This window comes from Bombina bombina, chromosome 3, assembly GCF_027579735.1.
Source record: "Bombina bombina isolate aBomBom1 chromosome 3, aBomBom1.pri, whole genome shotgun sequence".
Taxonomy (NCBI): Eukaryota; Metazoa; Chordata; class Amphibia; order Anura; family Bombinatoridae; genus Bombina; species Bombina bombina.
Window position 1 is genome coordinate 42,465,088 of NC_069501.1, and position 16,087 is coordinate 42,481,174.

Consider the following 16,087-nt stretch of genomic DNA (forward strand, 5'->3'; position numbering starts at 1 on the left):
ATCTGGCCTTTGCTAGTTGAGGCCAAGCCCTGAGAGCATTGAATATCACTCTCAGTTCCAGAATGTTTATCGGGAGAAGAGATTCTTCCCGAGACCATAGACCCTGAGCCTTCAGGGATTCCCAGACCGCTCCCCAGCCCACTAGACTGGCGTCGGTCGTGACAATGACCCACTCTGGTCTGCGGAAGCTCATTCCCTGGGACAGATGGTCCAGGGTCAGCCACCAATGGAGTGAATCTCTGGTCTTCTGATCTACTTGAATCATTGGAGACAAGTCTGTATAATCCCCATTCCACTGTTTGAGCATGCACAGTTGTAATGGTCTTAGATGAATTCGTGCAAAAGGAACTATGTCCATTGCTGCAACCATCAACCCTACTACTTCCATGCACTGCGCTATGGAAGGACGAGGAACAGAATGAAGAGCTTGACAAGAGCTTAGAAGTTTTGATTTTCTGACCTCTGTCAGAAAAATCCTCATTTCTAAGGAATCTATTATTGTTCCCAAGAAGGGAACTCTTGTCGACGGAGAGAGAGAACTTTTTTCTATGTTCACCTTCCATCCGTGTGATCTGAGAAAGGCCAGAACGATGTCTGTATGAGCCTTTGCTTTTGACAGGGACGACGCTTGTATTAGAATGTCGTCCAAGTAAGGTACTACTGCAATGCCCCTCGGTCTTAGAACAGCTAGAAGGGACCCTAGCACCTTTGTGAAAATCCTTGGAGCAGTGGCTAAGCCGAATGGGAGGGCCACAAACTGGTAATGCTTGTCCAGAAAAGCGAACCTTAGGAACTGATGATGTTCTTTGTGGATAGGAATATGTAGGTACGCATCCTTTAGATCCACGGTAGTCATAAATTGACTTTCCTGGATAGTGGGTAGAATCGTTCGAATGGTTTCCATCTTGAACGATGGTACCCTGAGAAATTTGTTTAGGATCTTCAAATCCAAAATTGGTCTGAAAGTTCCCTCTTTTTTGGGAACTACGAACAGATTGGAATAAAATCCCATTCCTTGTTCCTTTATTGGAACTGGGTGTATCACTCCCATCTTTAACAGGTCTTCTACACAATGTAAGAATGCCTGTCTCTTTATTTGGTTTGAGGATAAGTGAGACATGTGGAACCTTCCCCTTGGGGGTAGTTCCTTGAATTCAAGGAGATAACCTTGAGAAACTATTTCTAGCGCCCAGGGATCCTGAACATCTCTTGCCCAAGCCTGAGCAAAGAGAGAGAGTCTGCCCCCCACTAGATCCGGTCCCGGATCGGGGGCTACTCCTTCATGCTGTTTTGTTAGCAGCGGCAGGCTTCTTGGCCTGCTTACCCTTGTTCCAGCCTTCCATCGGTTTCCAGGCTGGTTTGGGTTGTGAGGCATTACCCTCTTGCTTAGAGGATGCAGAATTAGAGGCCGGTCCGTTCCTGAAATTGCGAAAGGAACGAAAATTAGACTTATTTTTAGCCTTGAAAGACCTATCTTGTGGAAGGGCATGGCCCTTTCCCCCAGTGATGTCTGAAATAATCTCTTTCACTCTTTCTTTTACCTTTGAAAGGGATGTTAAGCAATTTTGTCTTGGATGACACATCCGCTGACCAAGACTTTAGCCAAAGCGCTCTGCGCGCCACGATAGCAAACCCTGAATTTTTCGCCGCTAATCTAGCTAATTGCAAAGCGGCATCTAAAATAAAAGAATTAGCCAATTTAAGTGCGTGAACTCTGTCCATAACCTCCTCATATGGAGTCTCTCTACTGAGCGACTTTTCTAGTTCCTCGAACCAGAACCACGCTGCTGTAGTGACAGGAACAATGCACGAAATGGGTTGTAGAAGGTAACCTTGCTGTACAAAAATCTTTTTAAGCAAACCTTCCAATTTTTTATCCATAGGATCTTTGAAAGCACAACTATCTTCGATAGGAATAGTAGTGCGTTTGTTTAGAGTAGAAACTGCCCCCTCGACCTTAGGGACTGTCTGCCATAAGTCCTTTCTGGGGTCGACCATAGGAAATAATTTCTTAAATATAGGGGGGGACAAAAGGTATGCCGGGCTTTTCCCACTCCTTATTTACTATGTCCGCCACCCGCTTGGGTATAGGAAAAGCGTTGGGGTGCACCGGAACCTCTAGGAACTTGTCCATCTTGCATAATTTCTCTGGAATGACCAAGTTGTCACAATCATCCAGAGTAGATAACACCTCCTTAAGCAGTGCGCGGAGATGTTCTAATTTAAATTTAAATGTCACAACATCAGGTTCAGCTTGTTGAGAAATTTTTCCTGAATCTGAAATTTCTCCATCTGACAAAACCTCCCTCATGGCCCCTTCAGATTGGTGTGAGGGTATGACAGAACAATTATCATCAGCGCCCTCCTGCTCTTCAGTGTTTAAAACAGAGCAATCACGCTTTCTCTGATAAGTAGGCATTTTGGATAAAATATTTGCTATGGAGTTATCCATTACAGCCGTTAATTGTTGCATGGTAATAAGTATTGGCGCACTAGATGTACTAGGGGCCTCCTGCGTGGGCAAAACTGGTGTAGACACAGTAGGAGATGATGTAGTATCATGTTTACTCCCCTCATCTGAGGAATCATCTTGGGCAATTTCATTATCTGTGGCAGTACTGTCCTTACTTTGTTTGGACGCTATGGCACAATTATCACATAAATTTAAATGGGGAGACACATTGGCTTTCATACATATAGAACATAGCTTATCTGAAGGTACAGACATGTTAAACAGGCTTAAACTTGTCAACAAAGCACAAAAAACGTTTTAAAACAAAACCGTTACTGTCTCTTTAAATTTTAAACAGAAAACACTTTATTACTGAATATGTGAAAAAGTATGAAGGAGTTGTTCAAAAATTACCAAAATTTCACCACAGTGTCTTAAAGCATTAATAGTATTGCACACCAAATTTCAGAGCTTTAACCCTTAAAATAACGGAACCGGAGCCGTTTATAAATTTAACCCCTATACAGTCCCAGCTATAGTCTTTGCTGAGACCCAACCAAGCCCAGAGGGGAATACGATACCAAGTGACGCCTTCTAGAAGCTTTTCCAGCAATTTTTAGATCCTCACACATGCATCTGCATGCCCTGCTCTCAAAAAACAACTGCGCAGTAATGGCGCGAAAATGAGGCTCAGTCTACAACTAGGAAGGCCCCCTGACTGGAAAAGGTGTCTAACACAGTGCCTGCCGTTTAATAAACATTCCCCAAGTTTATAAATGCAAATTGTCAGCATAAATATGAATAAAATGCCCAAATAAAGCAATCGATTTAGCCCATAAAAATGTCTACCAGTTTTTTTAGCCCATAATAAGCCCTTTATTCTGTTTGTTTGACTAAGAAAATGGCTTACCGGTCCCCATGAGGGGAAATGACAGCCTTCCAGCATTACATCGTCTTGTTAGAAATATGGCTAGTCATACCTTAAGCAGAAAAGTCTGCTAACTGCTTCCCCCAACTGAAGTTACTTCATCTCAACAGTCCTATGTGGAAACAGCAATCGATTTTAGTTACTGTCTGCTAAAATCATCTTCCTCTCACAAACAGAAATCTTCATCCTTTTCTGTTTCAGAGTAAATAGTACATACCAGCACTATTTTAAAATAACAAACACTTGATAGAAGAATAAAAACTACATTTAAACACCAAAAAACTCAACCATCTCCGTGGAGATGTTGCCTGTGCAACGGCAAAGAGAATGACTGGGGTGGGCGGAGCCTAGGAGGGACTATATGGCCAGCTTTGCTGGGACTCTTTGCCATTTCCTGTTGGGGAAGAGATATTCCCACAAGTAAGGATGACGCCGTGGACCGGACACACCAATGTTGGAGAAAACTCTAAACCTCCGGAAATAGTGGAGATAATAGAAATCAAACAAATTATTATCCTAACAAGAGAGAGATAATAAAATATATTTGAAACCATAATAATAGATATAGTAAACATAATAAAATGAATACATCTGAAGTAAATAAACAGTTATATACTTAAGAATCTGAAACTGCTTATGCTAACTGTTCAACAAAAGGTTGAGAGAACAGTAATGTCAGCCACAGATAAAGCTGAGCTAAAAATATAAACAGTACATGAATATGCTCTACCAAGGTTATTTTCAAACTCTAAAGAATCCTAAAAATAAGTACCAATTTCCATAGAAATAGTAGTACAGTCCCAAAAGGGAACCAGGATAATCCATTCTCTAGAATATAATACAGATAGCATATTGAATAGGAAAAAACCTCAGGATCAAAATAACATTTTAAAATCCAGATTTAAAAAGGATTAATAACCTAGTTAATAGGACTAGGCTCCTAAAAGCTAAAAATAACAAAATTTTCTTAACAAAGAACAAAAAATGTTCAAATGAAAAATAAGGAGAATTTTTAACAAAACGGTCTCTGATACAGGATACTTTGAGCCAAAGAAACCTTCATCAGTAGAATAAACTTAAAGGGACACTGAACCCAAATTTTTTCTTTAATGATTCAGATAGAGCATGCAATTTTAAGCAACTTTCTAATTTACTCCTATTATCAATTTTTCTTCGTTCTCTTGCTATCATTATTTGAAAAAGAAGGCATCTAAGCTTTTTTTGTTTCAGTACTCTGGACAGCACTTTTTTATTGGTGGATGAATTTATCCACCAATCAGCAAGGACAACCCAGGTTGTTCACAAAAATGGGCCGGCATCTAAACTTACATTCTTGCATTTCAAATAAAGATGCCAAGAGAATGAAGAAAATTTGATAATAGGAGTAAATTAGAAAGTTGCTTAAAATTTCATGCTCAATCTGAATCACGAAAGAAAATTTTTGGGTACAGTGTCCCTTTAAGTATGCTGTCGGTCAGAACAAAATTAATTAACTCTTAATTTTGAAAAGATATTGCAAGTTTACTTAAAGGCATAATAGCAGTCATAACCTTTTATGATAAAAGCAATAACATATAATATTTGTAAATGAAATCAAGTACATGAACTGAGAAAGTAAAAACAGTAAATGTCATTGTACATATAGAAACATTTTTAGCATAATATAAATAAATGCCACATAATTGAGCTGAAGAAATAACAGCTTAATAATGAAAAAAGGTAAGAAAAAAAGTTTAAATAAACTTCCCAAACATGATTCCTATACTGAAACTGTTTAGACTGCAAAGGGAAATATACATAGACCTGATTCATGGCAAATATAAGTAAACGCATATATTTAAAACTAATAAGTAAAAACAGAGAGAAAAGAAAGCAGCGCTAAATAACAAACAACGTGTCCCTTGAAATAGGTAGAAAACTTTCTAAAGTCAGGAAAACGGCTAAAGCCAGCCAAACGACTGCTGCTGTACACAAATCCGTGGGTTCCTCCACCACAAATGGATAGTTGACAAGCTGTAGAAATAGAAAGGGAGACAGCGCAATCCTCGATTCAAGGTAGTAATTATTAACAAACGATCACAGCACACTAGAAAATTTGCACTTACTAGAAGTATAAAATTAACAAGCCCCAAAATGGAGATTAGTCCTGCAGGAGGAGATACGGATCATGCAGCGATCAGCGTCAGTGTCTCAATGTTAACAAGGGACCATCAAAGAGTTTAATTCGATTCAAACCTCCCGGCTTTCGGCAAAGGTGACTCCGCTGCCGTCAAAGTTTTTAAACCCACATCGTCAGAAGTATTACATTGACAAAATAATACCCAGCTGTTTTTTTTCTCAATGTAATACTTCTGACGATGTGGGTTTAATTTCCCCGCCAAAATTACCCATAGGAGAAGCATTTTGCTTTGACGTCAGCGGAGTCACCTTTGCCGAAAGCTGGGAGGTTTGAATCGAATTAAACTCTTTGATGGTCCCTTGTTAACATTGAGAAACTGACGCTGATCGCTGCAAGATCCGTATCTCCTCTTGCAGGACTAATCTACATTTTGGGGCTTGTTAATTTTATACTTCTAGTAAGTGCAAATTTACTAGTGTGCTGTGATAGTTTGTTAAAAAATACTACCTTGAATCAAGGATTGCACTGTCTCCCTTTCTTTTTCTACATATATTTAAAATTTTATATTAATACATAAAGTGCCAAACATAGCTCAGAGTGTCTTAGACAATGATACACACTTACGAAAAGACACCCATCCACATATAGCAGACAGCCAAACCAGTGCTGAAAACTATCAGCAGAGGTAATGGTATATCGTCGATCTGAAAAGAGAGGTAGGAGATGAATCACTACGACTGATAAAAGAGAACCCTTGAAAATATTTTCAATGAGAGAAACCATAAAATGAATAGGCGATACTCTCTTCACATCCCTCTGACAAACACTGTACTCTGAAAGGAATTGGGCTTCAGAATGCTTAGAAGCGCTTATCATAGAAGAAATCATAAACATCTAGCACAAACTTACTTCACCACCTCCATAGGAAGCAAAGTTTGTAAAACTGAGTTATGTGTGTGGTGGGAGGTGTATTTATAGGCATTTGAGGTTTGGGAAACTTTGCCCCCTCCTGGTAGGAATGTATATCCCATACGTCACTAGCTCATGGAACAATACATTAAGAAATATATTTGTAATACGGCACTGATGTAACATTTAATCTTTTTTTTTATTATATTCCAGATAAACATGAAAGTGCTTTCACGATAACTATACAAACATAATTGCTTTCAGAAAGCCTGATGCGTTGTTCACATAGTTTTAGAAAAGTATTGCAAGGAAGCAAATCATTTTACAATTTGCTAAATTACACTTTTGTTGTATAACAAGGCCACTCAGTGTTTTGTCATAAAATAAAAACTGATTTTTACTGACTAATAAATAACCTTCCTCCCATTTGAATACAGGTACAATCACATTGAGGTAAGCCAGCAATTAGTCTCACGACCAATTTAAACATTTGTGGTTTACTCTTTGTCTCTACACAATGCTTAAAAGGGACACGATACCCAAATTCTAAGTCAATTTAACGTAATGCAGCATATCTGTAATAAGATAGAAAATATCAAATAAATATATATTTGTAAATAAAAGAAGATATCTATTGAGATTATGGTGAAATCCCAAGAGATTAAAGGGATAGTAAATACCAAAAATGTTATTGTTTAAAAAGAAAGACAATACATTTTTTACTATTCTCCAGTTTTGCATAACCAACACTGTTATATAAATACACTTTTTACCTCTGTGATTACCTTGTATCTAAGCCTTTGCAGACTGCCCCCTTATTTCAGTTCTTTTGACAGACTTACATTTTAGCCAATTAGTGCTGACTCACAAATAACGTCACCGGCATGAGCACAATGCTATCAATATGGCACACATGAACTAGCGCTGTCTGGTGATAAAAAATTCAGTCAGATAAGAGGCGGCCTTCAAGGGATTAGAAATCAGCATATGAGCCTACCTAGGTTTAGCTTTAAACAAAGAATACCAAAAGTACAAAGCAAATTTGATGATAAAAGTTATATTGAAAGTTGTTTAAAATTACATGCCCTATCTGAATCAAGAAAGTTTAATTTGGGCTTTACTGTCCCTTTAACAGTAAAAGTATGAAGCGCTGTTGATGCTGATTGGCTATTTTTGTATGGTGCAGATTGCAGTAAAAACAGAGGATTAACTGCTCACAATGCACTTATTTTGGTGAGCTAAGTAAATTTTGAAATAAAATATCTTCCTTTGTTACGAAGGGATAATCACAAGATAATTTCATATCAGCTTTTTACAGATATGCATCAAGCGATTCAGCATTTGAGTTACACCTGCATTTAATTTATCAGCAAGGAAAGGAAAAAACACTGATCGCACATAAACAAGGTGCATTGTCGTCACTTAAAATGTAGAAAATATTTATTAGAAATTAAAACTCTCACTCCATCATGAAAACACATGGAAATATCTATTTTTTTCTTTATCACAGGGAAATGTAGATTTCAAAATGTCACACACACAAGAAGCCAGCAAAGAAACCATAAATGTTGTGTGTAAGACCAAGTAGAGTTTGCAAAAGTTTGTTTCCTAATAAAGCATCCCAAAGCAAATAAATTAAACCAATAAATCATATGTAGTGTATGAGGGACAGACCAGGAGCCTCTTACATGACACAAACATGGGCTGGCAGAGTACTGAGTAAACACTGTAATGATTAGCATATACCTAAAATGCCAAAATCCTGTATGGACCAACAATTCCTTGCCCCTCTGAGACGAGGCACAAGGGGGTCTTTTTGGGGTGAACTAAATAATGATGTTTCTAATAATAGTGAGCAACAATCTCATGTAATCAGATCACTTGTACAGTAATGGTGGCCGCTACCTGTTGCCGTGTGTGTCTGAGACACTGGATAGATCCTGTCCATTCCCAGGGAAGGGTGAAAACACTTCTCTCTTTGCAGAGGGAATACAACTTTGGTCATTGCATTTGTGATGCGCTTCCACTCAAGAATCAGACCTGGAAGTGGGTGCAGAGGTTTTAACTTTTCCAAAATATCCTGGGGAGAGGAGAGGGACATTTAATGAAACATAATACAGTTAAGCACACAATGCTCAATTAAGTACAACAAAAATGTTTTATAAGCGGTTAAATACGTCATTTTGCATTATTTTGCAGTCCTCTCTCCCTTTCTGTGGCCAATTAGGAACAAAACGAATTGAGCTTCTACACTGATCAGCCAATTACTGAGTAAAATGTTGCAGGGTCAGCCCCTGGATACTACGTGCTCCAATTCAGTCTCTCTAAAGAAACAGTGTGTGGGGGGGGGGGGGGGGGGGGGGAATGTATGCTTACCGGAAAAATGTATTTATTTCCAGATATGGTGAGTCCACGACTTGAGTAATTACTGTTGGGAATATCATTTCTGGCCAGCAGGAGCAGGCAAAGAGCACCACAGTTAAACTGCTAAGTATCAGTCCCTTACCCACAACCCCCAGTCATTCAACCAAAGGGTAATGGAGAATTTATCAGGTAAGCATAACTTGAGTTTTTCTTTCCTAAGATATGGTGAGTCCACGGCTTGAGTAATTACTGTTGGGAACCAATACCCAAGCTAGAGGACACTGATAAATAGGGAGGGACAAGACAGGCAGTCCTAAACAGAAGTCACCACCGCTTGAAAAACTTTCTCCCAAAAGAAGCCTCAGCCGAGGCAAAAGTATCAAATTTGGAAAAAGTATGTAGAGAAGACCAAGTTGTAGCCTTGCAAATTTGTTCCACAGAAGCTACATTTTTTAAAGCCCAAAAAGAGGAAACAGCTCTTGTGGAATGAGCCATAATTCTCTCAGGAGGCTGCAGTCCAGCAGTCTCATAAGCCAAACGAATTATACTTTGTAAACAAAAAGAAAGAGAAGTAGCAGTAGCTTTCGCTTGTAAGTAGCATTTAAGAGCATCTACAACATCCAAATTGTGTAACAAACGTTCTTTGGAAGGAGGAGGATTAGGACACAGAGAGGGAACGACAATTTCCTGATTTATATTTCTATTAGAAACAACCTTAGGAAGGAAGCGTAACTTAGTACGAAGAACCTCCTTATCGGCATGAAAAATAAGATAAGGGGAATCGCACTGCAGAGCTGAAAGTTCTGAGACTCTTTAAGCAGAAGAGATAGCAACAAGAAACAAAACCTTCCAAGATAACAACTTAATGTCTATGGAATGCAACAGCTCAAACGAAACCAGCTGTAAAACTTTAAAGGGATACTGAACCAAAATTTCTTTCTTTCATGATTCAGATAGAGCATGCAATTTTAAGCAACTTTCTAATTTACTCCTATTATCAGTTTTTATTCATTCTCTTGCTATCTTTATTTGAAAAAGAAAGCCCAAAACCCTGGACAGCACTTGTTTATTGGTGGATAATTTATCCACCAATCAGCAAGAACAACCCAGGTTGTTTATCAAAAATGGGCCAGCATCTAAACGCTTTTCAAATAAAAATACCAAGAGAATGAAGAACATTTGATAATATGAACAAATTAGAAAGTTGCTTAAAATTGCATGCTCTATCTTAATCACAAAAGAAAAACGTTGGGTTCAGTGTCCCTTTAAGTCTGTTCCTCCTCTTTGTATTTTTTTGTTCTCTTGGTATCTACTTGAAAAAGCAGGAATGTAAGCTTACGAGCTTCCCCATCTTTGGTTCAGCACCTGGGTAGCACTAGCTGATTGGTTTGCTAAATGCAGCCACCAACCAGCAAACTCTATCCAGGGTGCTGAAAAAAATGGGATGGCTCATATGCTTACATTTCTGCTTTTTTAAATAAAGATACCAAGAGATCGAAGACAAATTTATAATAAGAGTAAATTAGAAAAATGCTTAAAATTGCATTCTCTATCTGAATCATGAAAGAAAACATTTGGGTTCAGTATCCTGTTAAAGACAGGCCTGATTTTGACCAAGGCCTGACAAAAAGATTGCACATCTGGCACATCTGCCCAACGTTTATGTAGTAGAACTGATAAAAGCAGAAATCTGACCCTTCAGGGTACTGACTGACAATCCCGTCTCCAGGCCTTCCTGAAGAAAAGATAAAATTCTAGGAATTCTAATTCTACTCCAAGAGTAGCCCTTGGATTCACACCAATAAAGATATTTAAGCCATATCCCAGTTGTCCCCACCCGGAGTGTGGATCGCTGACAGCGAGCAATTGTGGGCCTCTGCCCATTCCAGAATTCAAGATACTTCCCTCATTGCTAGGGAGCTCCTCGTTCCCCTTGATGGTTGATGTAAGCCACCGAGGTTATGTTGGAATCCAAAATATGATTAACTGGGCCGAACCCAGAAGAAGCCAAAGCCTTCAGAGCATTGAAGATTGCTCGAAGTTCCAAAATGTTGATCGGGAGGAGGGATTACTCTCGAGTCCACAGGCCCTGTGCCTTCCTGGCACCCCAAACAGCTCCCCATCCTGTGAGACTACATCCGTAGTCACAATCTCCCAGGATGGTCTCAAGAAGGATGTCCCTTTGGACAGGTGATCTGGACAGAGCTACCAGGAGAGCGATTCTCTCGACCAATTGTCCAGAGAAATCTGTTGAAACAGATTTGAATTGTCGCCGTTCCACTGTCTCATCCATGCAGGATACCATGAGACCAATTGCCTCCATACACCGAGCCACAGAGGGCCTTAAGGAGGTCTGGAGGGCAAAACAACTGTAAGAAATATCCTCATGGATATGGAGTCTATTATCGTACTCAGGAATTCCACCCTGGTACTGGGGATAAGAGAACTCTTTTCTAAATATATCTTCCATCCATGAGATCGAAGAGAAAGAAGAGCTTTTGTATGGTCCTCTGCCAGACGACAGGACGGTGCTTGAACCAGAATATCGTCTAAGTATGGTGCCACTGCTATACCCTTGGTTCTGGCCACTGCGAGCAGAGCCCCTAGAACCTTTGTAAAAACTCTTGGAGCAGTAGCTAGACCAAACGGAAGTGCAATAAACTGGAAGTGCTGGTCCAGAAACGCAAATCTTAGGAACTTGAAGTGTTCCTTGTGTATAAGGACGTGAAGGTAGGCATCCTTCAGGTCTATCATGGTCATAAACTGCCCTTCCTGAACTAAGGGAAGAATGGACCTTATTGTCACCATCTTGAATGAGGGGACAGATAGGAATTTGTTTAAACACTTTAGGTCCAGAATCAGGCAAAAACTACCCTCCTTTTTTGGAAGCACAAAAAGGTTTGAGTAGTATCCCAGACCTCTTTCTGCTGGAGGTACTGGTACAATGACCCCCAGGGAGGAGAGATCCCTCACATACCCTAGAAAAGCCTCTCTCTTTTCAGGCCTTGAAGACAGGTTTGACAAGAGGAATCTGCCCCTGGGTGGATGAGACTTGAAACCTATCCAGTATCCCTGAGCGATGACTTCCAGGACCCACAGGTATTGCACGTCCCCAAACCAAGCTTCTGAAAAGAGTGCCAGTCTGCCCCTACCAGATCCAGAGCCGGATCGGGGACCGCCCCTTCATGCCGACTTTGTCTCGGCAGGCTTCTTGTTTTGCTTGGATTTATTCCAGGCCTGAGTAGGTTTCCAAAATTCCCTGGACTGCTCAGGCTTTGGCGCTGCCGACGTTGGGATTTATGTTCTTCTTATCCTGTGGTAAAAAGGCACTTTTGCCTTCAGTAACCGTGAAGATGACCGAGTCCAGGCCTGGACCAAAAAGAATCTTTCCCTTAAAAGGGAGGGAAAGAAGTCTAGACTTCAAAGTCATGTACGCAGACCAAGATTACAGCTAGAGCGCCCTACGGGCTAGTAAAGAAAAAAATTAAGCCTTGGCATTCAGGCGAATAATCTGCATATTTGCATCACAAATAAAAGAATTAGCTAACCTTAAGACCTTAATTCTTTCCTGCATCGCTTCGAGGGGACCCGAAGCGATGCACCCGTAGATAGCCGCTCTATCAAATGCAGCAACAGCCGCTGTCGGTTGAAACAAATATCCTGTATGCTGAAACATCTTTCTTAATAGAGTTTACAGCTTCTTATCCATGAGCTCCTTAAACGACGAACTATCCTCAAGCGTGATAGTAGTGCGCTTAGCAAGCGTGGAGATAGCACCATCCACCTTAGGGATGGAACCCCACAACTCCAATTGAGAGTTTGAAACCGGGAATAATTTCTTAAAAGAATTAGAAGGGGAAAAAAAGAACCAAGTCTTTCCCATTCATTCTTAATAATGTTCGCCATTTTACGGGAACCGGGAAAGTCTGTTGTACAACCCTGTCCTCGTAGAGCTCATCTAATTTAGGAATACAAAGTTCCTCAGGTAATTTTGGTTCCAGAACCTCTGAAGTAGCCAAAACTTCCTTTAGCAGGAAGTGTAAGTGTTCAATCCTAAATCTAAAATCTGGTTCCTCCGCAGCTGGAGGCTTAGAGGCAGCAGATTACGACCCAGAGAAAGCATCCTCTGAAGTATCAGAGGTGTCTATCAGCGGATAATCTTGTATCAGATAAATCCAATAAATTAGTAGATGACTCCTGGGAAGGATAACAATTTTTGACCTTTCGCTTGCGCTTAGCAGGGCGAGGTAAAGCACTGAAGGCCGCAGACACTGCCGTCTGTAACTGTTCAGTAAAGTCTGGCGGTAAAATGGCCCCTCCAGATGGAGGATTAGGAGTGCTACGGGAAGCTGTATGTGTATTAGGGGATGACTGTGGGGTGCACACCTCACAGGACGGAGACTCCTCAGAGGTGGATGGCTCAGTAGTACTAAATAAATTAGCTTTCTTTGAGATAATTACTTTATCAAGGCATGTGGAACATAATTGAGCAGGAGAGTATACCGTGGCCTCCTCACAATATACACAGGCATTAGATTTAGGTAAAGAGGGAGTACCCTCTAACGTATCAGAGTCCTCCATACCTTGCGCTTATAAAGTGGACAATAGTAAAGGAAAAAATGAAATTTATGCTTACCTGATATATTTATTTCTTGACACGTGAGTCGACGGATCATCATCAGCTACTGTTGGGAATATCACTCCTGGCGAGCAGGAGGAGGCAAAGTGCACCACAGCAAAGCTGTTAAATATCACACCCCTACCCACAATCCCCCAGTCATTCGACCAAAGGGAAAGGAGAGAAAGGAAGTAACACAATGTACAGAGGTGCCTGAGGTTTATTTAAAAAGAAACTGTCTAAATACAGGGCAGGCCGTGGACTCACTGTGTCAAAACAGAAATAAAATTTATCAGGTAAGCATACATTTTGTTTTCTTTCTTATGACACGGTGAGTCCACGGATCATCATCATCAATTACTGTTGGGAACCAATACCCAAGCCAGAGGACACAGATAAGGGAGGGACAAGACAGGAACCTAAACAGAAGGCACCCCTGCTTGAAGAACCTTTCTCCCAAAAGAAGCCTCAGCCGAGGCAAAAGTATCAAATTTATAGAATTTGCAAAAAGTGTGCAAAGATAACCAAGTTGCAGCCTTGCAAATCTGTTCCACAGAAGCTTCATTTTTGAAGGCCCAGGAATAAGAAACAGCCCTTGTGGAATGAGCTATGATTTTCTCAGGAGGTTGCTGCCCAGCAGACTCGTATGCCAAGCGAAGAATGCTCTTCGGCCAAAGGGAAAGTAAAGTAGCCGTAGCTTTCTAACCCTTGCATTTCCCAGAAAAGCAAACGAACAATGCAGAAGACTGACGAAAGTCCTTAGTTGCCTGCAAATAAAATGTTAGCGCTTGCACAACATCCAGATTATGCAACAAGCGTTTTTTTGAGAAGAAGGATTAAGACACAAAGAAGGTACAACGATTTCCTGATTAATATTCTTGACCGAAACAAACTTCAGCAGGAAACCAAACTTAGTATGCAGAACCACCTTATCAGAGTGAAATATAACATAAGGGGAATCACACTGTAAAGCAGAGAGTTCAGAAACTCTCAGAGCAGAGGAAATAGCAACAAAAAACAAAACTTAATATCTAAAGAATGCATAGGCTCAAACCTATGCCTGTTGTAAAACTTTAAGAACAAGGTTAAGACTCCATGGAGGAGTAACAGGTTTAAACACAGGCTGAATTCTAACCAAGGCCTGACAAAACGATTGTATGTCTGGCACATCCACCAAACGCTTATGTAACAAAATAGACAATGCCGAAATATGACCCTTTAGAGTACTTGCAGACAAACCCTTCTCCAGACCATCCTGGAGAAAGGACAAAATCCTAGGAATCCTTACTACACTCCAAGAGTATCCTTTGAATTCACATCAATACAAGTATTTACGCCAGATCTTATGGTAAATCATGCGAGTCACAGGCTTACGAGCCTGAATCAAGGTTTCAATGACCAACTCTGAAAATCCACGCTTAGATAAAACTAAGCGTTCAATCTCCAAGCAGTCAGCTTCAGAGAAACGAGATTTGGATGAAGGAAGGGACCCTGAAGAAGAAGGTCCTTCCTCAGAGACAGTCTCCAAGGTGGAAAGGATGATATTTCCATTAGGTCTGCATATCAAATCCTGCGAGGCCACACCGGTGCTATGAGAATTGCAAACGCTCTCTCCTGCTTGATTCGAGCAATGACTCTTGGAAGGAGAGCGAACGGAGGAAACAGGTATGCTAGACTGAAGTTCCAAGGAACTGCTAGAGCAACGATAAGAAAAGCCTGCGGATCTCTTGACCTCGAGCCGTATCTCGGAAGTTTGGCATTCTGATGAGAAGTTATGAGATCCAACTCCGACTGCCCCCACTTGAGGGTCAAGCTGGAAAACACATCCAAATGAAGTTCCCACTCCCCGGGATGAAAAGTCTGTCTGCTCAGAAAATCTGCTTCCCAATTGTCCACTGAGGCAAGGACAGAATTGTATTGAAGATTGCTCTCAGCTCTAAGATGTTTATGGGCAGGACTGACTCCTCCTGGGTCCATAAGCCCTGAGCCTTCAACGAGCCCCATACTGCCCATACAACCTAGAAGGCTGGCATCCGTTGTCACAATCACCCAGGAGGGTCTGCGGAAGCAAGTACCCTGGGAGAGAAGATCCTGAGAAAGCCACCATGGAAGAGAGTCTATTGACGCCTGATCTAGATCTACACGCAGAGATGGCTCCGTATAGTCCCTGTTCCATTGTCTGATCATGCATAACTACAGAGTTCTGAGGTGGAACCGAGCAAACGGAATGATGTCCATGGAAGCCACCAGACCAATTACCTCTATTCATTGAGCCACTGACGGCCATTGAGAGGACTGAAGGGCAAGACAAGAGTCGAAAATCTTTCTTTTTCTCCATCAGAAAAATCTTCATAAACAGGGAGTCTATTATGGTCCCAAAAAATACGACCTTTGTAGCTGAAACCAGAGAACTTTTTTTCCGATTCACCTTCCATCCGTGGGATCGAAGAAAAAAAGACAACAAGATCTCCATATGGGATTCTGCTTGTTGAAAAGATGGCGCCTGAACCAGAATGTCATTAAGATAAGGTGCTACTGCAATGCCTCGAGATCGAAGCACAGCTAAAAGAGCCCCCAGAACCTTTGAAAAAATTCTGGGAGCTCTGGCAAGGCCGAATGGAAGGTGGAAGGGGCACTAACTAGAAATGATTGTCCAAAAAGGCAAATCTCAGAAACTTGTTAAGGTCCCTGTGATTA

The 16,087-nt window shown here is 40.8% G+C and overlaps 1 protein-coding gene across 1 annotated transcript in view; it reads right to left on the reverse strand.

The window, feature by feature from the left end:
• The window catches only part of POLQ (DNA polymerase theta), a 444,612-nt gene that overhangs the window by 142,973 nt on the left and 285,552 nt on the right, over positions 1–16,087 (reverse strand). Inside the window, exon 22 of the mRNA XM_053705140.1 lies at positions 8,314–8,488. Coding sequence (XP_053561115.1) covers positions 8,314–8,488 — 175 coding nt within the window. The remainder of the gene's footprint in view (positions 1–8,313; positions 8,489–16,087) is intronic.